This window comes from Pinus tabuliformis, chromosome 3_2, assembly GCF_031772625.1.
Source record: "Pinus tabuliformis cultivar Carrire ecotype Pingquan chromosome 3_2, CPIR1, whole genome shotgun sequence".
Classification (NCBI taxonomy): Eukaryota; Viridiplantae; Streptophyta; class Pinopsida; order Pinales; family Pinaceae; genus Pinus; species Pinus tabuliformis.
Window position 1 is genome coordinate 1,277,961,517 of NC_142302.1, and position 27,141 is coordinate 1,277,988,657.

At 38.6% G+C, this 27,141-nt stretch overlaps 1 protein-coding gene across 1 annotated transcript in view; it reads right to left on the reverse strand.

Moving 5' to 3' along the window:
- Positions 1-26,409, reverse strand: part of LOC149185410 (RNA polymerase II transcriptional coactivator KELP-like) — a 102,476-nt gene extending 76,067 nt beyond the window's left edge. The window contains exon 1 of the mRNA XM_089417924.1: positions 25,692-26,409. Within this exon, the coding sequence (XP_089274050.1) occupies positions 25,692-26,144 (453 nt within the window). The 5' untranslated portion in view covers positions 26,145-26,409. The remainder of the gene's footprint in view (positions 1-25,691) is intronic.
- Between the last annotated feature and the right edge of the window lie 732 nt (positions 26,410-27,141).

Here is a 27,141-nt window from a genome sequence, read left to right on the forward strand (position 1 = left end):
ACACCACTGCCTGTTGGAACTACTACTGAGCTTGTTCGAACTTTTCCTGCCCTTGCAACTAAAAATCGAACCCCCGCCCAACAATTCGCACTACCTGGCTAGACCTCTGTGCAGATCCAAAAATTTTGCTCAGAGACTCCCTCCGAAGCTGCAAAATTTCTCCTTGCTTTTGAGCTTTTAATGTCTTCAAAACTACTCTGATACCATGTGAAATTTCCTTAAATTGCAACAACCGGAGATGCATTCTTCTAACTGATTAAATTATGCAATTTATTTGTTATGGCAAACAACAAATAAATCACACTGCAATTTTTCACAAATAAAACGCTACGAAAATAAATTGGAAACTGAGAAAATGATAAACACACACAATAAAATTGACATGGTTATTTCAGACAATTGTCCCCAAAAAAACCCAGTGTGGCAAAACCAATGCAACAGATGAGGGCTTTATTATTATGCAGCAGTGAAATTTCCAAGTACAAAAATCTAGATGCCAAACTAGCTATCCTCAGCAAATAATCTGGCCAAAATTATTAGAGAGATTTTTTTCTCTATCCACGAGCAATCCTGGCGCAACTCGCCTCGAAAAATTGGCCCTCAAGAACCCTTGCACAGGCCCTCACACAAAGCATGAATCTGCCTCTGATCAAATCGTTCTACCTGTTGTTGCTACTAAAAATGATCCTCAAACCCTCTGGAAAATTTTTCCAGCCTCCAGCAACTGAATCAACCTCCTGCTCAACCAAATCGAACTGCCTCACTGAAGCTGCCTGTTGTTAAGAAATCTCAGGGATAATAGGTTAGGGTTTTATAAATTTGATTTCTCTTTATCCTTGACACTTTCTTCTGATACCAAAGTAGTGCATCATTCTTATTATGTTGTTTTGTTCATCATCAAGACAAATGTCAATAAGAAGATCACAATGCAAACAAGAAGAGAACAAAAATAGGCTCCAAGCCAAGGGAAAACCCAAAAACACCTTATAGAATCAATTCAATGAAGACTTCCAAGACCTTGACCCAGGGCCAACCACACAAAAGATAAGCCAGCCAAGCCCTAACGTAATCTCTACAAAATCAGATCTAAGAAAACCCTAGTCTCTTGCAGCAGACTCGCACGTGTGAGCTAGAGATGCCAAAAACAAAAATTCAGTTCCTCCTCTTCTTCGCTAGTTCTCCTAGAAATTTAGTTCCTCCATCTCGGTTCAGATCAAATCGGAAACTTGATGTGATTGTTTGTCCTTCTAATGAGCCCGAGCTTCTCTTTTATAGGCTTCTTGATGGGCAGATACATCTATTCTAGGTCAACTTGAAGGGTTGGCCAAATTACCTTTTAATAGATTCTAGACTCTTCTTTACATAAAAATATTTTTCTTCCTTTTGATACAAGAACCCTCCAAGGGACTTTACATTATGACCTTTGACCTTTGACTTGACCTAATAAATCTTAAGCACACAATGGGTTTTAGACCTACAATGGGCAAGAAAACCATTAACAAATAAATAGTTTTCTTTATACATCCATTGATACAAGACTACAACTGGGACTTGGTGTCAACAACTATGACAACCAAACTACCCAAACAAGATACACTGACCATTTGGCTAATGTAGCGCACTCTCAGCTCCTCTTGGTCGTATCCTGAACACACTTGCCCAATCCTTTGGCTCTAGATCTGCAGCAACACCTCACAGACATTCTTCGTTCGCTTCCGAGAATTTTGGAAAATGACGCTTCTGCATCCCCGCTTCCAAAAAACATCCCCATTTCGTCCCCGCTTCCAAAAAACATCCCCATTTCGTCCCCGCTTCCAAAAAACGTCCCCGCTTCGTGCAACATTGCTCCATGGGTCTCCAATTGCTAAAAGTGGCCTCCTTTGCTCCAGTGTTGAGGGCTCCTTAAGCACAAGCAAACGTTCCTAGTCTCTCAATGTGAGACCATCCTCCTCTAGGCTCTGAATCAACTGTCATCCATCAATTGGTGGCAAGGCTAGCCTAGGGGCATGTTGGGTCCAACTGTGTCATCCAAAGGAATCATCAAATCTGAGATAAAGTCAACCAATGTCTAGGTGTTGAAGGTGCTCTAGGACATATGCCATCCAATGCTGCTACTAGGGGCCCCAAGAGTCTCAACGCTTCACCTGTTTGTGCCAGTATACTTCTTTGGAGGGTTTAGGTACCTCTAGAGTAGGTACCCAAGATGTGGACTATTAAACCACCTAACAAGAATAACATGGATTCTAGTGAAAGCAACCAATCATCAGGGACAACAATCATTAGTGCATCTAAGTGAACAAAACTTGAATGTTAAGAACAATTTAATATTTCAAACAAGGATCCCTTCCAAAATCAGGACCCTAATCTCGCAGCAGTGTTTTCTCCCTAAGTAGGGATGGTTAGAGGTCAACCCTCTTAGGTGTTTACAACCCTAGAGGGGAAGTAACATTTCCTTGGTCCACCCTTCAATTAATAAAGGTTGGTGAATAATATGGTGGCAACGAAGGGGGTAAGATTTCATGGCCAAGTGTCATGGTCAAAGGGGCTAGTTGATGGGGTTTTCCATATCTTGAGTGTATAGAAGTGGGGAGTAAGCATTCGTGGATGCATGAGTTACCAACTCAACCTTTGTTTTTCCTCCCCTCTTGCGCGCCTTTTACTTCTTGGTTTTTACTTGCATTATTACTTATAGCTCAAGGATTATAGCTTGCTTTGTATGATGTAGCAGTTGTATTACCCCTTAAGATGAATCAGTTTATCGTTCATCAGGGTTGGGACATGCAATGGTTCCTTCTTTTGATGTAATGGAGAAATATGTGCTCAAGAACCAGGTGATGGTCATATGAGTGAGGTAGATCTCATGCTAGGCTTTTGCCCACATGCTAATCTTTATGCCCCTAGACAACTTTTGCAATTTTATTTTTCTTTCGTTGTGTCCATGATTTGCTCTTTTTGTTCCTTTTCGCTGCATTAGCCTCTTAGGGCAAAGTTTCTTAGGCCTACCCAAGCTATGTGAACATATGAGTGTTAAATCCCCAAAACCAATGGCAAGTTGAACTTGAAGAATGGAGGTCAAATATGGGCTTGTAATGTAAGATGGAAGGTGTTAATTATGAGATATGTGAAGATGGGGGCAACGCTATCACAATTTGGGCTTCCAAAGTAGTTTCCCCCCAAAGGGCCTTCACGAAGGTCCCATTAGACTAGGATCAAAGATTGATCCCCTATTTAAGGTGAGAGAACAAGATCATGGTCAAAGTCTATCAATCTTCTAGATCACCCCATAATCCATAGTAAATGCCCAAAAACAAACAAGTATGACCACCCGATTGCAAAATGATCAAAGTACCATTTGAATGGCAGCCACCTTTGTCCATATTTTAATGTCAGATGCGTAAGAAGCAAATGTTTGATGCAGATATATGGCATATCATTAGCTAATGGTGGCTAGCAAGCGCCACTGACTATCTGGTTGACTAGTTGGCTGTCAAATCTAGGAGAAAAGTTTTGTCCTATGGGGTTACCCATTTTGGTGGGTAACATCCAGCTCCAACTCGAGGACATGAGCTCACCATAGAGTGCATGATCCAACAGCTCAAACAAGGAATTCATGAGAATTCCAACAATCCCAAAGCTCATATACCTGTAACCTACACATTCCAATCAACTTGTGTGGGAGCATGTGCACTAGGTGTAGGGTATCACCCATGTTTTATATGAAGAAATGAATCCATGCAAAAAATGAAATATATGCTAAACGCAATCTACATTATAAAACATGATATAAAATGCAAGATTTTATGATGCTCACATAATGCAGCCAACATATCATTCGACCAACATCATGCCCCTTACCATTATGATTAATCATGGAATAGAACAAACAAGCATCATAATCATCTATATCATAGTACTCACATATTGAACAACATTGGCGAGAGGTGGGAAAATAAAATGACCATGAATCATGAAGAGGAGTCACAATTGAAAAAGAGAAAAGATGAATCATGCCTCCACCGGATCACCAGAAAATGGAGTAATCAATGATCAAGTTCAAGAATTTTCACTCAAAAGCTATCTCGGACATACAATTGCCATCAACGTCCTTAGGGACATGCTGTAAGTACAATGATGAGGGAGATGGTTGGTTGACAAGATGTCAACAACCAAGTTGCACATCAAAACAATCAAATTCAAAGGGTCAATCAATGTTGGTTCATCATGTTCAAAATTTATGTCACCCAAATGCCACTAAGGGGCAACAACAAGATCTAAGGATGGCTCAAATACATCAAAAAGCATATCTTCTTGATTATATGAAGTGCAAGGGAGGACAAGGTCATTGTTAACATCTCATTAGTATCGTAAATCAGATCCTTGTCAAAGGATATCCCACTTCCCTTCTTCGATGTACAAAAGATCACTAATGTTAACTTCCAGGTAATTTAGGGGATCACCCTTTTCAAGGTCTTTGTAAAGTGCATCATCAAACTTCACATCCATGGAAAGGGTGGAGTTTTCCCCAACTCCACTTGCCAAGGCATCATCTTCATCATGATCTTTGTCGTGCTTCCTCCCTAGATCATCTTCAAGGTCACTTTCAATGTGCTCATCTTGATGATCCAGAAAGGACTCTTCCCTTTGCTTATGGCTTTCTTCTTCCTCACAACCCTGACTTCTTTCATCAATAGAGTGACCGAGATGATTAGGGGTGATGTTTTCTATTGGATAGCAATGATCTTCAACCTCTTCAGCATAACTGAGGAGGCCCTCCTTTTGGAAAGCCATGATCAAGTCTTGAAGGACAACTTCAAAATGACACATTGATCCTCAATACTTAAGAAATTGTTCAATGAATACCTTAATAAACATCTAAGCCAATCTTTTTGATCCCTTAAAGAAATTAATGACAAACATTATGACATCATCCTCATGAACCATGTTGAACTCTAAAGTATTTTTGATAAAACTGGCAACATGATCCACAATTGAGAAGGATCACCATCAAATTTTGGGACATTTGTCATAGCACTTATATCCCATCAATTTGGATATCCAGAATATCCTTGATATCCAAATCAAGGTACATTTCATGTAGATGCAGTTGTTGCCTTGAGTCTTGCATAGCAAGCAAATGGGGAGTCAACAGGGCAAATTCAAAATGCCTTACAAGATGCTTCGCCCTACAAGCATTGAAACTTTGAAGATCAATGAAGAAGTATGTCTTTGGATATCCAATGGAGTCATCAGACGAGTAGATTTATTGTTTTTAATGGGATAAGCTCAATCAAGGAAATGAAGCTCAGACTTCAGATACTGAGGTTGGACTTAAATCCTCCCTGATAACGACGCTAAAAATGTTGCCCCGAAATCTAGCAAGCCTCATAAGGGGTGATAGACCTACAAGGCACAAACTAAACTAAGGGACAACGATGAGGTGTGGTCTAATGTCACTAGAGCCACTACCCTCTACTCTTTTGTGGATTCCCACCACAAGCAATACTTCCCGATATAGATAGGTCACTTAAGGATATATCAAATTCAAGAATCAAGTTGACAAGAGAGGCTAATAGAGGATAACTCTTTCTAAGAACATGGCTCAACAAGTCAAATCCTCTAATAAGGTCTATTTAGGGCACAAATGATTTAGGGCTTGAGAGATAACCAAGACAAATGGATTAACCTAGAATCAAAGGCTAGTAATAGGTTTCCAAACAATGAACATCTGCAATCAAATGGAACAAGAAACCTTCAATAAGACCACAAGTTGAAGCCTAGGGCAAACTAGCGTTTTCCTAGGGCTAAATCTACCTAGGCCAAGAGAATTCAGCCTCGGAATGGATAAATTGGTCATTAAAAGGAGGTGAATTTGAGGCAACCAACACTCCTTCCAATGTTGAATCTTCCATAAGCCAAAATTTCCACACTAGGTCAATTCGTGCCCTAACCCTAACTAGCGACTTGATATTAAGAGTGTCAAAAATTGGAATAGGAGAGAAAAATAGTTTTATGGTAAATTTTATGTGATCAATCAAGTGACATGGCCAGTGCCTAGTCCTTGGGATGATGGAGCCTGTGGGAATGAAACATTTGCTAAGTCATGGTAGCAAGTAATGGAATTTCGAATCCCAAGCTCAAAACCCTAACTATTACTTTTGTGAGGGATCAAATTCACTTGGGAGAGCCAGTTTAAAGATACAATAAGTTGATTGCCAATAACATTCTATACATGAGTAATGCATACAATGGCATTATTTAGATTCTATACATTAATTTCCAATAATAACTAGCACAATAGAAATCCTAGATAACAAATCATTCAATACATTCAACACAAGAAATTAAATTTATCAAATCTAACGATTACATGATAAAAATCATGTACAATCCTTTATTGATCTAAAGTAACATCTCAAATGCCAAAGAAATAGCTCCAAATGCCAAAATACACCATAGTCACATCTCCACAAGAATTCTGAAAGGTTGAAAATCTCCAAGAGGGAAGAAATAGTCACAAGTGATGATGATCTAACACAATGAGCCTCTCCTCTATTTATATGAGGAGGAGGACTAATAATTAGCCTAATGAAATCCCCTATAATAAGTTTGATGCTAAAACATGCTTGGGTTACAAGCCAACCCACTAAATTTATGAAATAAGCCCTAATTACCCCACATGTGTGAGTCGTAAGATCTTTAGGGCTAATGTCATCGAATGTATGAACTCCAAATGCCATGCCCAGGGTTGATGAAGTGTCAAGGATGGTGTAGAAGCATGTCAAGTCCATGATTTATGGGTTGGCCCTGAAATTCAACTCATGATCCAACTTGGGCACCACAAAGTGGTCTCCATGGGTCTCCAATTGATAAAAGTGGACTCCTTTGCTTAAGTGTTGAGAGTTTCTAAGGTGCAACAAGCCTTCCCTAATCTCTCAATGTGAGACCATCCTCCTCTGGGCTCTAAATCAACTATCATCCATCAATATGTGTCAAGGTTAGCTTGGGGGCATGCTAGGTCCAATTGTGTCATCGAAAAGAATCATTAAATCTGGGACAAAGTCAACCAATGTCTTGGTGTTGGAGGTGTTATGTGACATGTCTCATCTAATGTTGTTGTTGGGGGGCCCAAGAGTCTCAATGCTTCGCTTGTTTGTGCCAATATACTTCTCTGGAGGGCTTTGGTACCTACGGAGTAGGTTCCCAAGCCATGGGTTGTTGAACAACCTGACAAGAACAACATGGATTCTAGTGAAAGCAACCAGTCATCGAGGACAACGATCATTAGTGCATCTAAGTGATCCAAACTTGATTGCTAAGGGAAATTTAATATTTCAAACAAGGATCCCCTTCCACAATCAAGACCCTGATCTCGCAATGGTGTTTTCTCACTAGGGAGGGGTGGCTAAAGGTCAACCCTATTAGGTGTTTCCAACCCTTGTGAGGAAGTAACATTTACCAACACCCTAATAAATGTTGGTGAATAATATGACAATAATGGAGGGCATAGGACTTCATGGCCAAGTGTGATGGTCAAAGGGACCAGCTGATGGGGGTGCCCACATTCTGAGTGTATAGATGTGAGGATGGAGCATTCGTGGATGCATGAGTTACCAGCGCGGCCTTTGTATTTCCACCCCTCTTGTGCGCCTTTTACTTCTTCTCAGTTTTTCTTTGTATCACTGCTTATAGCTCAAGGGTTAGAGCTTGCTTTATATGATGTAGAAGTCGTATTACCCTTTTAAGATGAATCAGTTTATCTCTCATCGAGGTTGGGGCATTATTGGCATTATGATACAGGTGTTGTCCTTGATGGCAACTCACTCAGATGAAAGATCACAGTGCAACATGACAACAGCAAAAAATTACAAATAAGACTACAAAGAATGAAGAAAAAAAGGCATACGCAGGTTCACATTAACCAAGCTGCGTATACACGCATGTTCACTGAATACAAGTCGCATATACGTACATACTACACACACAATTTTGCAGAAGGAAAAGCGTGTATATGTTGGAAAACTAAGCTTTTGGTCCGTGGTATTTGGTCCAAAGTATTTTGATCCATGGTATTGGTCCAAAGTATTTGGTCCGAGGTATTGACCTTAAGTATTTGGTCCAAGGTATTGGTCCTAAGTGGTTTTGATCCATGGCATTGAGAAAGGCCTAAAACTATACAAGGAGGAGAAGATCATTAGGCCAACGTGTGCAAGTATCGAATATCTAATGAAGTGTGAGATCTAGTATGCAGGTTATTGGCTTATGGTGTTGTGCTTGATCTGAACCAAGGATGAACCTTAGCTATTGATGAAGGATAAGATGTAATGATGGATGTTATGTACCTAGGGGGGATAATATGGGGTACCAAGGAAGGTACCCAAGGTAATAATGTAATAATGGAATGGGCCAGAGTAATAAATAAAGTGGTTAACCCATGTCATGTAAGGGACCACAAGTAGTTAATAATAATGTAATGGGCCCATGGTATTAGTTGATGGTATGAGGAAACCATGGTAATGATGCATGGTATTGTATGTATGAGGCCTATATAGAGACTAGAGACTCCACATGGAGAGATATGAAGTGAAGTATTATTGTATGAACAGGCATATGGCTTGTGGAGTGTTCTCCTTCCTTAAGGAGTGAATGTATGGTGTTGCCCTACCATAAGGGTTTGATAATAAAGAAGAATTTCTATCTATTTTGATCTTGCTATTCTTGGGTTATGTTCTATTCTCATATATTTTTGGATTAGATTTACAACAATGGATCAGGATCTTAAGGCTTGAATTGAATTATCATTATGTGGTTTGATCATGTTTAGTCTAGATCTGAATACAGATGCATGTGTTATTCTGTAAATATTATGATCTGGGTATAACTGAAGTCTGGAATAGCTGCAAAATTATGAATTAATATTTGCAGATGTGTACATTGGTTGGCTTTGATAAAAGCACGTATACACGCAAGTTCAACACATGGAAGTAGTGTATACCTTATAAAGTATGTTTCAATTGTCTCTGTTTGCTGTTGCAAAATTCTGGGTTCTGGTTTGGGTTCTGGTTACTGTATTCTAGTGACAATATTCTGAATGATCAGAATGATTGTGATTTGACGATGGATTGTCAAAGTGATTGATTGATTCAATTGAAGTTGATTCAGAAAGTGATGACTGAGTTTCAGTGATTGGTTGATGCAGATGTATTTGATGATTGAATTGCAGTGATAATGTTCTTGATGGATCCAGTTTGAAAATTTATGAAACGTGGTCCTTGGAGGAAGAAAGAAGGTCGTTGCCTTCTGTAAGTCGCCGCCTACACACTAGTAAACATATCGGTAGTACAAGAGTTAGGGGGTTGTAGCTCCCTTCCAACAGAAGCTGGAGAACGAGAGAAAGTTGTAGCCTTCTGCAGGTATAAGCCTACGTACTGGTAAAAGTCTGCACCACTACAAGATTGTAAACAAATTTTCTTATTATTAAAAGAAGACATAGACGACAGCAACAGGTGGTTTTTACCCACATTGGGTTCCACCTTATATCTTGGTGTTCATGTGTGTTGCTTATGTGTGATGCTTTATTCTACTTTTACTGCACTATCTAATAATTCTTTGATATATTGGTTAAAGTTCAATGCATGATAAATTGGATAAATCAAAAGTTCTCTGCATATACGCTGGTAGCTTCAAGTACAGTCGCATGTACACGCTAGTTCACTTAGCTGAAGTAGCTAGCGTATACAAATCTGCTTGGGAAATAAAATTATTGATCTGATAATATTGATTCACCCCCCCTCTCAGTATTATTTCCAACAATTGGTATCAGAGCAGGTCCTTCAGAAGAAGCTTGATTGCTTGAAGGGAGATCCATCATCATGAGTAATCAAGAAAGCGTGGGATCCATCAGATCGCCAATCTTTGACAAGAGCAACTTTGTTTATTGGAAGATAAGAACCACAGCCTATCTACAATCACTTAGAACGAACGTTTGGGAAATTGTGGAAGGAGGACATACATTTCCATCAGCAATCCCTACAGATACAGCATGTAAAAAGCAATATGAAACCAATGCCAATGTTGTCAATACATTATTGGGAAGTCTGTCACAATCAGAGTTTGTCAAAGTTATGCAGCTCAAATCAGCCAAAGAAATATGGGACAAAATCGTTCTGAGCTACAAAGGAGACTCTCATGTAAAACGTGCTAAACTTCAAACTCTCAGAATTCAATATGAAACTCTTAATTGAGAAAGTTTTAAGATCCTTGTCTGCTAAATTTGAATCAAAAGTATATGCCATAGAAGAAAAACAAGATCTGCAAACTATCACTATGACACAGCTTCACGGAATTTTGACTGCCTTTGAGATGAGAAAAAGAGGCCCATCCGATATGAGAGAAGCCGCATTTAAAGCTTCAGCAAAAGGAAAGGAAGAACTCAATGAATTAGGACATATTTCAGAAGAAGAAGATGAAGTAAACTTTGTCAAGAAGCTTCAACGGGGTTCCAGAAGATTTAGAGGTAAACTACCTCAAATGTTTTGCCTGTGGTAGAGTCGGTCATTATGCTACCAGATGTCCACATAAAGATAAATATGATAAAGGGAAGGAATCTACAATAATGGAATAGAAAACAAAGTGTCAGTAAAAAAAGTTACTATACTCTTGAAGATAGCGATGGTTTATGAAATAGTGATGAAGATGAAAATAGTAACGACTAAAGACTTCTAATGGTTTATGACGATGATAATTTTTGAGATGCTTTAGAAGAAAATGACCTTAGTGAAGAAATCTCTAAACTCAAAATCTATTTAAAAGAAAAGAATATGATTATAGATACCTTGACATACCAACTTGCTGATGAAGAAAAACACAATGAAAAACTAGAATGTGAAATTGTGGGTCTAAGAAAAGATCTTGAGAAAACAAAATCTCTCAATCTTAGATTTGCTAAAGGATCAGAAACCTTAAATGAAATTATCAAAGTGTGGCATTCTCCTCTGATAAAGACAGGTCTTGGATATACTGAAGAAGCATCTCAATCACAGAAGCCATCAACCTCTACTAAAAGCTATCTTGATGTAGCAAAGAACGGTGAACAATATGACAATTATCAGCAAAAGCATAAAGCAGATCACCAAGTAAATCAGGCTCAATTTGCTTCAAGGATGAACAGAAGCCACAACCAACTTCAGATAAATCATATTCAATTTGCTCCAAAGATGAATATCAATAGAAACTACAATCACCAAGTCAATAGATTCGATAATCGCAGAAACTTCTTTAATGGTCAATGTTTCTCATGTCATAATTTTGGACACAAAGCTGCTCAATGTGTTGCTTACAAAACCATCATGACTAGAGAAACACGAAATCAAAGTAATGTGACAAGGATCAAGAAAAGTTGCTATAATAACTTTTCTCTTCTTGAAAATGAAATACAATGCTCAATCTGTAACAACTTTGGCCATGAAGAATCTGAATGCAGGAGCAAATTTCGGCAAACATCTCAAAAGGAGCAAACTTCATTAAATCCCAAGACATGGAGAAGGAAAGAACCTCAAACAGAAAGATGTGGTATAGCCACGTATGCAAAAGGACAAGAAAATCACTGGTACATCAACAGTTGATGCTCAAAACACATGACGGGTGAAAAAGAAAAACTTCACCCATATAATGCCTTAGAAAAGGAAAAAAATGTCTCATTTGGAAACGACACTCCTACTGTCATAGAAGGTAAAGGCTCTATTTTCTTGAAAGAAAAGGTTAAAGTTGGGAATGTTATGTATGTAGACGGTCTAAAGCATAACCTGTTGAGTGTTTGTCAAATGTGTGATCAAGGAAATGAAGTGGTGTTTCAATCAAATGGATATGTTGTTTGTGAGCTCGATACAGCAGAAACCGTGATCAAAGAAACAACAACTTCAAACAACTTATACATACTCAAGGGAGGACAACAACAGTGTTATCTCGGCAAAAATGATGAAAATTGACTATGGCATAGAAGATTGAGACATTTAAGCTTTTCTCAAATAAGAAAAGCATGCAAATTCCAGGTTGTTTGTGATCTTCCAGATATCAAGATTCCCGAAAATACAATATGTAAACCATGTCAATTCGATAAGCAAACCAGATCTCACTTCATTGAAAAAGAAGGGTCAACTAGTAAACCTCTTGAACTTGTTCACACTAATTTATGTGGACCATTAAGGAAAAAGTCACCTCGTGGAGAAAAATACTTTATTTTGTTCATTGATGATTTTTCCAAAATGTGTTGGATAGGTCTTCTAAAGCATAAAGATGAAGCATTTGAAAAGTTCAAAGCCTTCAAAGTTTAGGTTGAAAATGAATCAGATCACAAAATCAAATGCCTCAGATCTGATCGAGGAGGGGAATTTACCTCGGATGAGTTCTTAGACTTTTGTGAACAACATGGAATAATAAGGCAATTTTCCACCGCAAGGACTCCTCAGCAAAATGGAGTGGTAGAAAGAATGAACAAAATTGTTCAACAAATGGCTCGAGCTATATGCTAGATGAATCTGGAACTCCTACAACCTTCTGGGGTGAAGTTGCATTCATCGCCATCACTATTCTCAACCAAGCAAATGTTCGGGTAAACAGCACTCAAACTCCACATGAACTTTGGTATGGTAAGACTCCTACTGTAAAATACTTTAAAGTTTTTGGAAGCAAATGTTATATCAAAAGGACTGATGAAAAACTTGGTAAGTTTAAGCCCAGAGCAAATGAAGGTATTCTTCTTGGTTACTCTTCCCGAAGTAAAGGATATAAATGTTATAGTAAAAGACTTGGGAAAATTGTTGAAAATATTGATGTTGTAGTTGATGAAACATGCAAAAATCCAAAACAGATAAAAACTAAAGATTATGACAATGAAGAAGATGGGGATTATTTTCCCACATCAAATCACAATGATTCTGAAGAAGAAACCAATGAAGCACCAGAAGAAGAGATAATGGTAGAAGAAAAGACTTCGTCCAGGTATGTTCAGAAAAATCATCCAGAAACTCAAATTTTAGGGGAAAAAGAGGCAAGTGTATAGACAAGAAGAACTATTACAGAAACCTCAAGCTATCTAGCATTACTATCCTCCACCGAACCTCAAAATATAAATGAAGCATGCAAAGATGAATGTTGGGTCAAGGCCATGAATGAAGAACTTGAACAAATTGAAAAGAATAATACTTGGGAATTAGTTTCTAGACTTCACGATAAAAATATCATAGGAACTAAATGGATATTCAAAAACACGCTGAATGAAAATGGAAAAGTTATTAGAAACAAGGCCAGACTTGTTTGTAAAGGGTATGCTCAACAAGAAGGTATAGATTTTGAAGAAACTTTTGCCCCTGTTGCTAGACTTGAAGCCATAAAGATGTTTCTTGCTCTTTCTAGTTTTCAAAAATTCAAAGTATACCAAATGGATGTAAAATTTGCTTTCCTTAATGGAGATTTAGAAAAAGAAGTCTATATTGAACAACCAGAAGGATTCATTCTTGGAAATGATGCAAAACTTGTATGCAGACTCAGAAAGGCTCTCTATGGTCTAAAACAGGCTCCAAGGGCCTTGTTTTACCGCCTTGACAAATATCTACACCAACAAGGTTTTTCAAAAGGGTCAACAAATAGCAATCTATATACAAAGATTGACACTGATAAATTGCTAATAATTGTTGTTTATGTTGATGATATCATTTTTTGTATAAATGAAGAATCCATGAGTCAGAATTTTGCTTCGGTAATGCAGCAAAAATTTGAACTTTCCTTGCTTGGTGAACTTACCTATTTTCTTGGTCTACAAGTTCAACAAAATAAAGATGGTATTTTTCTTTCACAAACCAAATATCTCAAATAGATCTTGAAAAAGTACAACATGGAAGATTCTAAACCAGTATGTACCCCAATGGTAACAGGATGCAATCTCAGCTCAAATGATGAATCAACAACAATACATCAACCAACTTACAGATCCATGATTGGCAGTCTGCTTTATCTAACAGGTACCTGACCTGACATCATGCATGCAGTAGGAATAGTTGGAAGATTCCAAGCAAATCCAAAGGAATCACACCTTCAGGTAGTCAAAAGGATTTTCAAATATCTTCAAGGAACACAGAACTTTGGTTTATGGTATCCTAGAGACACAGATCTCACTCTACATGCATACATAGATGCAGATTGGGCAGGAAGTGTTGACGACAAAAAAAGCACTAGTGGTGGTGCATTCTATATGGGTTGCAAGTTAGTGTCTTGGTTCAGCAAGAAACAAAGTTCAATTGCGCTATCTACAGCTGAAGCAGAATATGTGGTTGTTGCATCTTGCTGCACACAACTACTTTGGATGATGCAAACTTTGCAAGACATTCAGATCACATGTACTCCACCCATCTCCATTTTATGTGATAATACAAGTGCCATCAGTGTTTCAAGGAACCCAATCATGCACTCCAAGACCAAGCACATACCCATCAAATACCATTTTCTACGTGAAGAAGTGCTTGAACAAAAGGTCAAATTGGAGTATGTTCCCTCCAAAGAACAGGTTGCTGATATATTCACTAAACCACTACCTAGAGAGACATTTGAATATCTCAGACAAAAATTGGGAGTAGTTGTTGCATCATCCTGCTGTTAAATCCATTTTTTTAGAAAAAGGTTGGTATACGCGTGTTTCATAAAGAAGAGTCGCGTTCACACGCAGGTTGATATGGGTAAAAGAGCGTATATGTGTTTTAGACAAGAAAAATAGTGGGGCAGGATCTGATATGGGTGCTCTAACTAATATTGATGATTAATGTTTATATATTATGTTCATTAATTTTATCTGACTAACAAAGATGTCTTGATCATTGGTAGCACAAGTTTAGGGGGAGCATTAGCCTTCACGTACATTCAGCATTGTTGGCATTATGGTCGCTGAGTCCAGCTATGGCTTCAAATATTTATATCATTTGTTGCTCAAGTCATGTAAAAGTCTAGGGTGTGATATGTCTTCTCATACATTTGAATGAGTCCTCTTGGACAAATGATGTAATTTGTATCCCCACTTTACATGGGATGGATGATGTAATATTTATTGTTTTTGTCATGTATAAACAATTGGTATATCCCCACTTGGTTGGATGGATGAGTCAAATTTGGTATATGCCCACTTGGTTGGGAGATGGATGTATGTATGTGTCATTGTTGATAGGAAGGTCATCCTCACATAGTTGAGTTATAGATTCATGTTATTATTTTGGAAAATATTTTTGCAGACTCTGTTTGTGCTTAGGGGGAGCATGGACAGTTTCAGTGCATCTCAGGGGGAGCATGAACAACATAATGTATGTCAAAGGGAGAGAATATCTTGGTTCACCCTTTGCCCTTGATGTCAAAGGGGGAGAGTGACTTGGTGTTGTTGTTGTTGCCATCAAGTCCAAAGGGGGAGATTGTTGGCATTATGATACAGGTGTTGTCCTTGATGGCAACTCACTCAGATGAAAGATCACGGTGCAGCATGACAACAGCAAAGAATTACAGATCAGACTACAAAGAATGAAGAAAAAGAGGTATACGCAGGTTCACATTGACCAAGTTGCGTATACACGCATGTTCACTAAATACAAGTCACGTATACGTACACACACAGTTTCACAGAAGGAAAAGCGCATATATGTTGGAAAATTAAGCTTTTGGTCCGTGGTATTTGGTCCAAGGTATTTTGATCCATGGTATTGGTCTAAAGTATTTGGTCTGAGGTATTGACCCTAGGTATTTGGTCCAAGGTATTGGCCCTAAGTGGTTTTGATCCATGGTATTGAGAAAGGCCTAAAACTATATAAGGAGGAGAAGATCATTAGGCCAACGTGTGCAAATATCGAATATCTGATGAAGTGTGAGATCTAGTATGCAGGTTATTGGCTTATGGTGTTGTGCTTGATCTGAACCAAGGATGAACCTTAGCTATTGATGAAGGATAAGATCTAATGATGGATCGGGATCTTAAGGCTTGAATTGAATTATCATTATGTGGTTTGATCATGTTTAGTCTAGATCTAAATACTGACGCATGTGTTATTTTGTAAATATTATGATCTGGGTATAACTGAAGTTTGGAATAGCTGCAAAATTATGTATTAATATTTGAAAATCTGTATGCTGGTTGGCTTTGATAAAAGCGCGTATACACGCACGTTCGACACATGGAAGTAGCATATACATTATAAAGTATGTTTCAGTTGTCTCTATTTGTTGTTACAGAATTCTGGGTTCTGGTTACTGAATTCTGGTGACAGTATTCTGAATGATCAGAATGATTGTGATTTGACAATGGATTGTCAAAGTGATTAATTGATTCAGTTGAGGTTGATTCAAAAAGTGATGATTGAGTTTCAGTGATTGGTTAATGCAGATGTATTTGATGATTGAATTGCAATTATAATGTTGTTGATGGATCCAGTCTGAAAATTTATGAAACGTGGTCCTTGGAGGAAGAAAGAAGGTCGTTGCCTTCTGTAGGTTGCCACCTGCGTACTAGTAAACATATCGACTGGTACACGAGTTAGGGGGTTGTAGCTCCCTTCCAGTAGAAGTTGGAGAACAAGAGAAGGTTGTAGCCTTCTGCAGGTAGAAGCCTGCGTACTGGTATAAATCTACACCAGTACAAGATTGTAAACAGATTTTCTTATTATTAAAAGAAGACAAAGACGACAACAACAGGTGGTTTTTACCCACATTAGGTTTCCACCTTATATCTTGGCGTTCATGTGTGTTGCCTATGTGTGATGCTTTATTCTGCTTTTACTGCATTGTCTAATAATTCTCTGATATACTGGTTAAAGTTCAATGCATGATAAATTGGGTGAATCAAAAGTTCTCTGCATATACGTTGGTTGCTTTAAGTACAGTCGTGTGTACACGCTAGTTCACTTAGCTGAAGTAGTGTATACAAATCTGTTTGGGAAATAAAATTATTGATATGATAATACTGATTCACCCCCCCCCCCTTCTCAGTATTATTTCCAACAATGCAATGGTTCCTTCATTTGATGTAATGGACTAACATGTGCTTAGGAACCCAGTGATGGCCATATGAGTGAAGTAGAGCTCATGGTAGGCTTTTGCCCATGTACTAATCTTTATGTCCTTAGCCATCTTTTTCATTTTGATTTTTCTTTTTTTGTGGCCATGATTTGCTCTTTTTGTTTCTTTTAGCTACATCAACCTCCCAGAGCAAAGTTTCAAGGCCCTACCCAAGGTATGTGAAAATATGTGTGCTAAATCCCCAAGAACCAGTGGCAAGTTGAACCCGAATAATGAAGGCGAGATATGGAGTTTTAATGTAAGATGGAAGGTGTTAATTACAAGTTATGGTAAGATGGAACAACGTTATCACAATCAAGGCTTCCCAAGTAGTGCCCCTCCTATACCCAAAGGGCCTCAAGGGAGGTCCTACTAGACTAGGATCAAAGATTAACCCCCCATTTAAGGTGAGAGAACAAGATCAAGATCAAAATCTGAAAATCTTCCAGATCATCCCATAAGCCATACGAAATGTCGAATAACAAACAAATATAAGCACCCAATTGGAAAATTATCAAAGTACCATTTGAATGGCTTCCCACATTCATCCATATCTTCATGTTGGATGGGAGAAGCAAATGGTTGATGCAAGTGGCAGAAATATATGGCATATCATCATATAATGGTGGTTGGCAAGGACTATTGGTTGTCTGGCTAACTAGCTGGATGTCAAATATAGTAGAAAAGTTATGTTATTGGGTTACCCATTTTGGTGGGTAACAGTGTCGATTACATGCATTTAAATGTTTATACAATCATCGCTTGTATTCATGACATGCTATGGTGTTTTCACTAAAATTTCCATCTCTAGATGAAGTTCCTCAGTGTAGCTTAAAGTTTGAGCATCGTCTAAATACATTTAGTTGATATAGATGCAACATAGTATGAGAACATTGAAGCAACATCAAGAGGTGGGGACCTCCCAGTGACACAAAGAAGATGGGTGGTTAACATTTATTTGGTTCGGAACTTGCGTGGTTGATATTTATCTACAATATCTCCCACATTATTTGAAGGGAGATATTGCTTTCTAATTTGGGTTTACAACAATAGTCATTTCTCTAGAACTTCTCTCCAAATGAGTTTGTGCTACTCTTTTGGCATTTTCACTTGAATTTGATGTTGTACACATTGGCCACATGGATGTGCATAACCATGAGGTAGAACACAATCAAACAAAGTTGCATATGTTGTAGAAAATTCACAAAATTTTGATCTACTAATATGAACAATCTAAAAACAATTTTCTTTTCATATAAACAGAAAATTTCTTTACTAGATGTAGCAGAATAGGAATATAAATAAAAGCAGAATAAAACACAATCTTTCAAGGGAACCCAAATTGGGAAAACCTTCGCTTGCTTGAGAATATCATTGAAGAAGAATAAGCTACAAATCTCCTACAAATAACCATGTTTCAGTAGAGAATACAAACTGATCTCTCATCCTTGAACTAGGCTTGAAACAACCTTGCAAGAATGTTGATCTGCTTCCCTAAACCAGCCCACACTAAAGCCTAAAATCCTTGCCTGTTCCTTAGGAAATAAGCCCTTATTTCCTCCCTATTTCCTAGCACATTCAAACTCCTAAAGAATAGGAATTTATCCTACTTTCGTGCACACTTTCAAGGGAAAAACTCCTCCAATAATTCACACAAGAAAAGGCTTCTTGGCTCGTTCCTCTCACAAGCTCACAAGCTCATGCTCAAGAATGATTACAAAGTCTGTCTTCGATCTCCTTATAAGCACTTTGAATAGGCTATTGTTAGTAAGTTATATGCTTGGAAAGTCAAACTAGTCATTTTCTAGTTAACAATAGTTAATACAACTTGTTAACCAGCCCCTCCTAAAATTTAGGAGGCTAACTCCACAACTTCTTCCAGTTCCCAAATCAACTCGCACTAGAAGAAAAATAACTTGGTCTTCCACAAACTTGCACTAGTCAAACTGCTTCTTGAACTCATCCACATCACTAAAACTCGTACATGACTAAGGAGGACACAAATTTGATTCCTTGAATTAAGGCACAAATTTCGCTACTTTTCAACACTCCCTCTTAGCGAGGAAGGGATTTTGTACAACTCCCAACTTATCTCTATGATGAACAAAATTGCTTCTTACCAATGCCTTGATATGTCTAGTGTCTACTCCCCTGCTGGAATGTACGATAGCTGCATTATCCCCTTCCGCACGCAATCCCTAAGATGGTGATACCAAATCTCGATATGCTTTGAGCGATCATGAAACATTAGGTTCTCAAAGAGTTTAATGCAACTTTGATTATCACAGCGTATCATGGTAGGCTCCATACTCTATCTAAAAAGTCCCACAAACAACTTCCTCATCCAAATATCCTCACAAGTTGCTTGACTAACAGCCATGTACTTGGCCTCTGTTGAACTAAGTGTAACTAATATTTGTTTCCTATTGTACTAAGAAAGTTAGAAACAGTTGTTGACCCAATGTTGAAGATGCCACCTAAAGTGCTCTTCCTGTTTATGGAGCTCCCTGCCCAGCATGCATCTGTGAAGCCCTCAAGCCTCAATCCATCAACCGGTTTGTACCGCAATCCATAGTTTGGTGTGCCTCTAAGATATCTCAACACATGCTTTGCAGCAACCCAATGCACTCAAGTCGGTACCAACATAAACTGACTCAGCTGGTTGACTGAAAAACAAATATCAAGTCGTGTGTTTATATACGGTAGGATCCACTCATTCTCCTCTAGCATCCACCTTCTTCCAAATTGTGACTAGAGGTGTGCCCATGGGCCTGCAATCCTACATATGAAATCTCTGGAAAATCTCGATAGTGTGCTTGTCCTATCCCAAAAAGATCTCACCATTACCCTGCCAAACCTCCAAGCCAAGGGAATAGTGCATAAGCCCCATATTCTTCATCTCAAACTCCCTTGCAAGGTCCTCCTTGCAACCTTGGATCAAGCTCTTATCTCCAATCAAGATAAGGTTGTTGACATAGAGAACTAGAATGAGCGGAAGCTCTCTAACCATGATGTAGTATAGGTTGGCATCTGCCTCACTTTTAGTGAAGCCCAATCCTCTAAGGTAGGTGCCAATCTGAGTGTACCATGCTCTTAGAGCTTGCTTAAGCCCATAAAGAGCTCTCTTTAGCATGCACACATGTGTCTTTTTTAAACTGCTCAAACCCTTCTCCCTCTCAACAACTCCATTGAGGAAGGTTGTCTTCATGTTTATCTCGTGGATCTTCCACCCCATCTGTGCTACAAATGCCAAAACAGCCTTGATGGATGAATACTATGCTACTGGGGCAAAAGTCTCCTCATAGCCTATGCCCTCAATCTGTGAGAAGCCTTTAACCACAAACCTGGCCTTGAACTTCTCCACACTCCCATCTGCTCCATGCTTCAACTTGTGCACCCATCTAGATCCAACTACTGATTCCCCCCGAAGTCGTGGAACAATCTCCCAGACATCATTCTTCATGATAAAGGAATATTCCTCCACCATGGCATCCTACCAAACCTGATAAGAAGTTGCCTCCTCATAAGAAGAAGGCTCAGTGTCCACCAACTCTGTCATCAATGCCATATAACATGCGTACCTTTGTGGTTGTTTACTCTTCCTAAACATAGTGCTTGGAGTCTCGACCCGCTCCTAAACCTCTTGAAACAACCTCTCGACCCACTTGACCTTCTTCCTCCCTGTGGTGGGTGGCTCTAGATAATCTATCTACTCTCGACCTAGTTTCTCCTCATCCGACTACAAATCCCGCTGCGCTACCCTCTTGTCACTAGACTGTGATTGTGGTTGACTCTGAGGTGTTGGTTGTGGCTCTTGTTTGGAAGAGAGTAGCTCCTCCTCGGGTACTGCAATTTTCTCACTCTATGGAAACTCTCAGAGCCTAATCCTCTTGGATTCTCACATCCCAACTAAGATCTATCATCCTGAGTCCTGGAAGATACACCCTGTATGCTTGAGCTATCTCACTATATCCCACGAAAATTCCCCTTTTTTGTTGTGGGATCCAACTTCTTCCTGCTATCCTTGGACACATGACTATAGACCTTTGTGCCAAAGATCCAGATGTGTGAAACATCAAGCTTCTTGCCTATGAAAGCCTCCTCTGGTGTAACTCATCCAAGCACCATGTGTGGACTCATGTTCTGCAAAAATACTAAAATGTTGCATGTTTCTGCCCACAAGAACCTAAGCAGCTCCCGATCATGCAACATAGCCCTAGCTGCTCCAACCATACGCTTGTTCTTCCTCTCAACCACACCATTTTGTTAAGGGTTATGAGGTGTTATCAACTCTCTCCTAATACCTTCCTTTACATAAAACTCCTTGAAGGCATTGGAACTATATTCTCTACCATTGTCACTTCTCACTGCCTTGATTTTCTTCCCAATCTGCTTCTCTACCAAGGCCTTAGACTCCATGAACCTCCCTAAGACCTCATCTTTCTTTTTCATAAATAAATCCAAGTTTTCCAAGAAAAATCATCAATGAAAATAACATAATACTTGTGCCTCATCAATGATGGAGAAGAAAGAGGCCCGCACACATCTAAATGCACTAGCTCCAAAATCCCTTTGGCTCTATTATCCTGACCATGCAAAGAAGACTCGACATACTTGTCAAGTGTGCACCCCTTGCACACTCCACTCTTGTAAAGACTGTTTGTTGGTAATCCTATAGCAATCTACTGAAGAATCTTCAGCACCCCATGATGTTAGGGTCCCATGCATCTGTTCCAAAGTTCACCAACATCTGCACATCCTACCTTGCTGCTCAAGGCTTGCATTTGTCTCTACCTACAATTTGTAGAGATTCTTCACCCTCACACCTATCTGCTTCTTACATCCAAAAGCCATGTGCTAGAGGTATGCCTTACCTGCGTTGAAGATGGCATGATATCCTTTATCCAAGGATAGCTACTAAAAACAAGTTCTTCTCCAACCCTAGAACATAGAGAACATCTTTGAGATGAAGAACATTACCTAACTCCCTCTCAAAGCTGACAATACCAACTCCCTTGGTAGCATACTTGCCATTATCTCCAAGCTCGATATTCACCTACATATCCTTCTCATCCAGCTGGCTGAAATACTCTTGATTCCTAGTCATATGGAAAGAGGCTCCTAAATCAATGTACCACGTACTACTCCCTATTGAGCTTGCCATGCAAGCTATCAATGAGAAGTCCTTCTCAAACTGAGAGGCAAACTCATCTACCTCAGCTAATGCAACTACATGCTCCTTATTCGACCCCTTCTTCTGGTTAGGACACTTAGAAGCATAGTATCCAAAAACATGGCAATGGAAGCATTTGATCTTACTTAGATTTGTCTTCTTCTTGTCACCCTTTTGATTGTTCTCGCTCTTCCCTTTGCCTTAGATTCTCCTCCTTCTCAACCTTGGAACCCTTGCCACTGTTGCTAGAAGTCTCAACTAATCTGAGCCTTAGCTCCTCCTGAATGAAGTCACTCCATAGTTGTTCCCAATCCGACAACTTATCTCACCCAGTAATACTTTGAACGAAAGTATGCCAATCTTTGGTAAACCCATTCAAAGCCACACGCACTAGCTCTGTGTCCATGGGTTGCTCTCCAACAACTGCTAGCTCATCACGGGCTTCTTGAATTCTGGTGAGATAGGCAGTTACACACTCACCCTTCTGCATCTTGATTGTCCTCAACTTCTCTTTGAGGACCATCTTCCAGTTCTTGGAAGAATTCTAGTAGAGCTAGACTAAGGCATCCCACATTTCCTTAGTTGTATTTTTACCTGCAACATGAAGGACTACATGATCCCGAAGTCCATCCAAGATCATCCTCTTGGTCTTGGCCATCTGCCTTTGGAAAAGCCTTAACTCGTCTGGGTCTAAAGGTTCTACAACACCTTCAACCCAAATTCGTCCAACAAGAACAATATTTAGACCTTCCAAACACCAAAATTTGAGGAGCCATCTAGTCTATCCTGCTCTCTCAATCCTAATCTTGTGTGAGTTGTCATCTTTCAAACTTGAAGACTATGTGTTGATCAATTCCGGTTCACAGCTCTGATACCATGTAGAAAATCCACAAAATTCTGATCTGCTAATATGAGCAATATAAAAACAATTTTTTTTCATATAATCACAAAATTTCTCTACTAGATACAGCAGAATAGGAACAAAAATAAAAGCACAATTCACACCATAGAACGACACAATTTTCCTAGGGAACCCAATTGGGAAAACCCTCGCTTGCTTGAGAATATTATTGAAGAAGAATAAGCTACATATCTCTTAAAAATAACCTTGTTTCAATAGAGAATACAAATTGATCTCTCGGCCTTGAACTAGGCTTGAAACAACCCTACAAGAATGTTGATCTGCATCCCTCAACCAACCCACATTAAAGCCAAAAATCCTTGCGCATTCCTTAGGAAATAGGCCCCTATTTCCTAGCACATTCAACCTCCTAAAGAATAGGAATTTATCATATTTTCGTGCGCACTTCCAAGGGAAAGACACCTCCAATAATTCGCACAAGAAAAGACTTCTTGGCTTGTTCCTCTCCCAAGCTCACAAACTCCTGCTCAAGAATGAATACAAAGTGTGCCTTCAATATCCTTATAAGCACTTCGAATGGGCTATTGTTATCTCCAATAGGAGTAAATCCTAGTTCTTGATTGTAGGGTAGTGGACTAATTACACATAGGATGTGAAGTCAATTGAGCTTATCTTTCAAAGCTTTTTCTTGAGTCATTTTCAAATGCAACACCAAAATTACCCAAATTAGCTTTCTTCACTTTAAAAGGCTTGTATCTTACTTGCTTTGCATCCCCATTAGCAAACAACGACAAACACAAATGCATAGGTGAGTGGGTATACATCCAGAGTAGATGTGCCATCCAAGTTCCCAAAGTTGTATCATTCTCCAACATTGGCTTTGGCAATGATAAACGAAAAAAAGGAAACAACAACACAAAAAGACCTAACAAGGTCAACCATTAACAATGGAAACATTGAAGGTCAAGGATTGACCTTCACGACAATGCCATGCACCAAATCTATAGCAAGAATGAAGATCACACCATCATGCTCATTTGAATGTTTACAAGAACGAAAGATAATGCATATGTCACTCTGAAAAAGAAGATTCACACCTATATTATTTGTCACTTGCACAAACAAAATTTGCAGTGTTGAGGATCTTGCTTTTTCCAATATATTTTCTGGGATAATGTACACACATGCAATTAATAGTACATCATATTTGGACACAAAAGTGCTCCATATGTATGCACGCTAAAAACAAAATCACCTAAATTATTTGTAACTTCATAATAAAGTGTTCCTTGTATATTGCAATTTGGGGTGTAAACTTGTATGAAATATTTTCACAGCGTATAAGAAATGGACACAATTAAGAAGACAAGCATGCCTTCAACAATCCTTTCCGATCTGTGCAACAAGAACAGTTTCAACTTTTGTTCCTTTCAATTCCACAACCCTCTCAAAAAGCATTAGTAAAAAAATGCAATGACTTCTTTTCAAGAACCGAAACATATCTGATATAACCCAACACCAAATAAATGCATCCCCTCCCTTTATGCAATGTATCCACACCTAATTCCCTTTACCAATCACTTTCCCTGCTTCAGGGGTATGCTAGTGGTATCTCTGTGAAAATGTTAGCAGTAACTGCTATTAAGTCAAAGTTATTCAGTTTATTTTAAAATAATCTTATCTTCTAAGATTTTGATAAATAATCTTGACGAATAAGCGCAATCAACGTTTACTTAGACTGTATTCGACCATTTCAAAATTACTTATTCAGTTTATTTCAAAATAATTTTATCTTCTAAGGTTTTGATAAATAATCTTGAAGAATAAGTGCAATCAACGTTTACTTAAACTGCATTCGACCATTTCAAAATGACTTGGCGCAAGAAATTCAACACATAATTTCCGGAAGCCCTGACCATTAATAAACTTTTTTGGACAGCCTTGTCCCTTCTTTTCTTATATTACTTGTGTGAAATTGTTAACGATAACTGCTACTAAATTAAAATCATCAATTTTATTTTCAAAATAATCTTTACTTCAGAAGTTTTGAAAAATGATCTTATCATCTTAATATCACGAACAATGGGAGCACGTCGGTGTTTACTTCCATCGAATTTAGACATTTCTAAATGACTTCGCCGTCTAAATGCAGATAAACCCTAGAAACCCTAACTCTTAATAAGCAATTTTTTTATTGTCAAGTCTCATTAGCTCTTTTGCACAGTTGGGTAAGCTCATTAGCACGGTTGGACTTCAAGGGTTTCATTTTGTAAGGAGGTCAAGGTTTGATACACATAATAGTCAAAAAAGAGGTACAAAAAATGTCAGCCGATGTGTAACCCACAGGTAACTTTGACAGACGCACCTGGACCACAGTTTCTTACACAGCAGACTAGTCCCCCAAGTCACAGACACAGTCAAAATAGAAATAAAAAGGGATTTGTTTACGACATGCAAGAATACTACAGTCTGAAAGTATTGAGATCGAAAGTAGCCTATTTACAGCACTTAGGTGGGCGCATCTACTCCCCGAGACTCGTTTGACAGTAAACAATATTTTGTCAATCATTTACTTACCTTACAAATGATAATATCGCCATTGTCGTCGATGGTAGCCTCCTGCATCTCACCGGCTTGGAAAGCTTTCTTGGAAGCTTCTACCTTCTTCTTCTTGTTCTTCTTCTGTTTCTTCACAGGCGACTCCTCTTCCTCCTCCTCCTCTTCGGCTTCGGCTTCGGCTTCGGCTTTGGCTTCGGCTTCGGCTTCGGCCTCCACTTCGGCCTCCACTTTTTGTTCGGCTTCTTCGGCTTCTTCAGCGGCCTGCTCTTGCTCTTCTTCATCTTCCCTGGACTTGAGAAAATTTTCAACGATGTTCCTCACAAATTTCTTATACTGGGTTTCCGAAAGATTAATATTCAATTTCTCCCCGGCAAGTTTTCGGACTTTGTATTCGGTCATGTCAGCCATGTCTGCGGTCTCTAAAATACCCACCACCGTTTTCTCAATTTTCAATTGAATGTCGCGGTCCATGGCTCTCTGTGATTCACAGGAATCAGGGTTTGAAAGCCGTAAAGTTAAACTCGAAGCTTTAAACAGACTGATCGTCTAAATTCTTGTCAGCTGAAACGTCCCCGATTGTATATTTTTTTCAGGAGTTTTGTTTATCATGTACTTCCCGGTTGATGGTGGAGAGCGCGGCAAATTGGCGCACAATTTAGTTTTCCATGGAAACCTCGAGTCCATTTTATAGGCATGGTATATATCTATAGTAAATATTAAAACTGCATTTGCTAGTTTTTTTTAAAACAAGGTAACCATATAAGACCCACGACCGAGAAGTATGTGGCATTTGTAAAATTCTATTCTTTTACTAATTACAAGGCGGTAATTTTTGTGATTCTACCTGGTGTGGTTTTTTAAATAATTATGATGAGTCAATCTGTGTTTGATTGTCTTCACTATCGGTTTGACTGATAGGTTTTTTCATTGTGTGAGTGAATTGTTTCACTGATAGGTTTTCTCATTGTGTGAGTGAATGGGAATTTATGATGGTATTTATTACATAAAAATTATTCATAATTTATTTAAATATTGGTTGGTTTGACTCATAGGTTTTCTCATTGTGTGAGTGAATGGGGAATTTATTATGGTATTTATTATACAAAAGTTATTCAAAATTTATTTAAACATTTTATAATAGCAGTAAAAGTTTGAAAATGTATAATAAATAATCAATCTTAATATAATATATAGGTAATGAGTAATTAGGTATGGATACAAGGTTTTGAAATGAGGGTTAGATTTTTAATTTTGTTGAAAGTGTGGCACTATAAAGTTGATTGGCCTACAGCCTAGCTTTACTCAACTCCACAATCTATTCGTATTCTTCAAGCCACAAACATGTATGATGAATTTGTAGATTTCTCTGATGGTCCGACTCTTGGAGTTGACATCTAGGCTTCTACTTGCACGCCTCACTTATGTCAATCTCTTGCAGGTGTTGCATCATATCTCTCCCTGTTGTCAA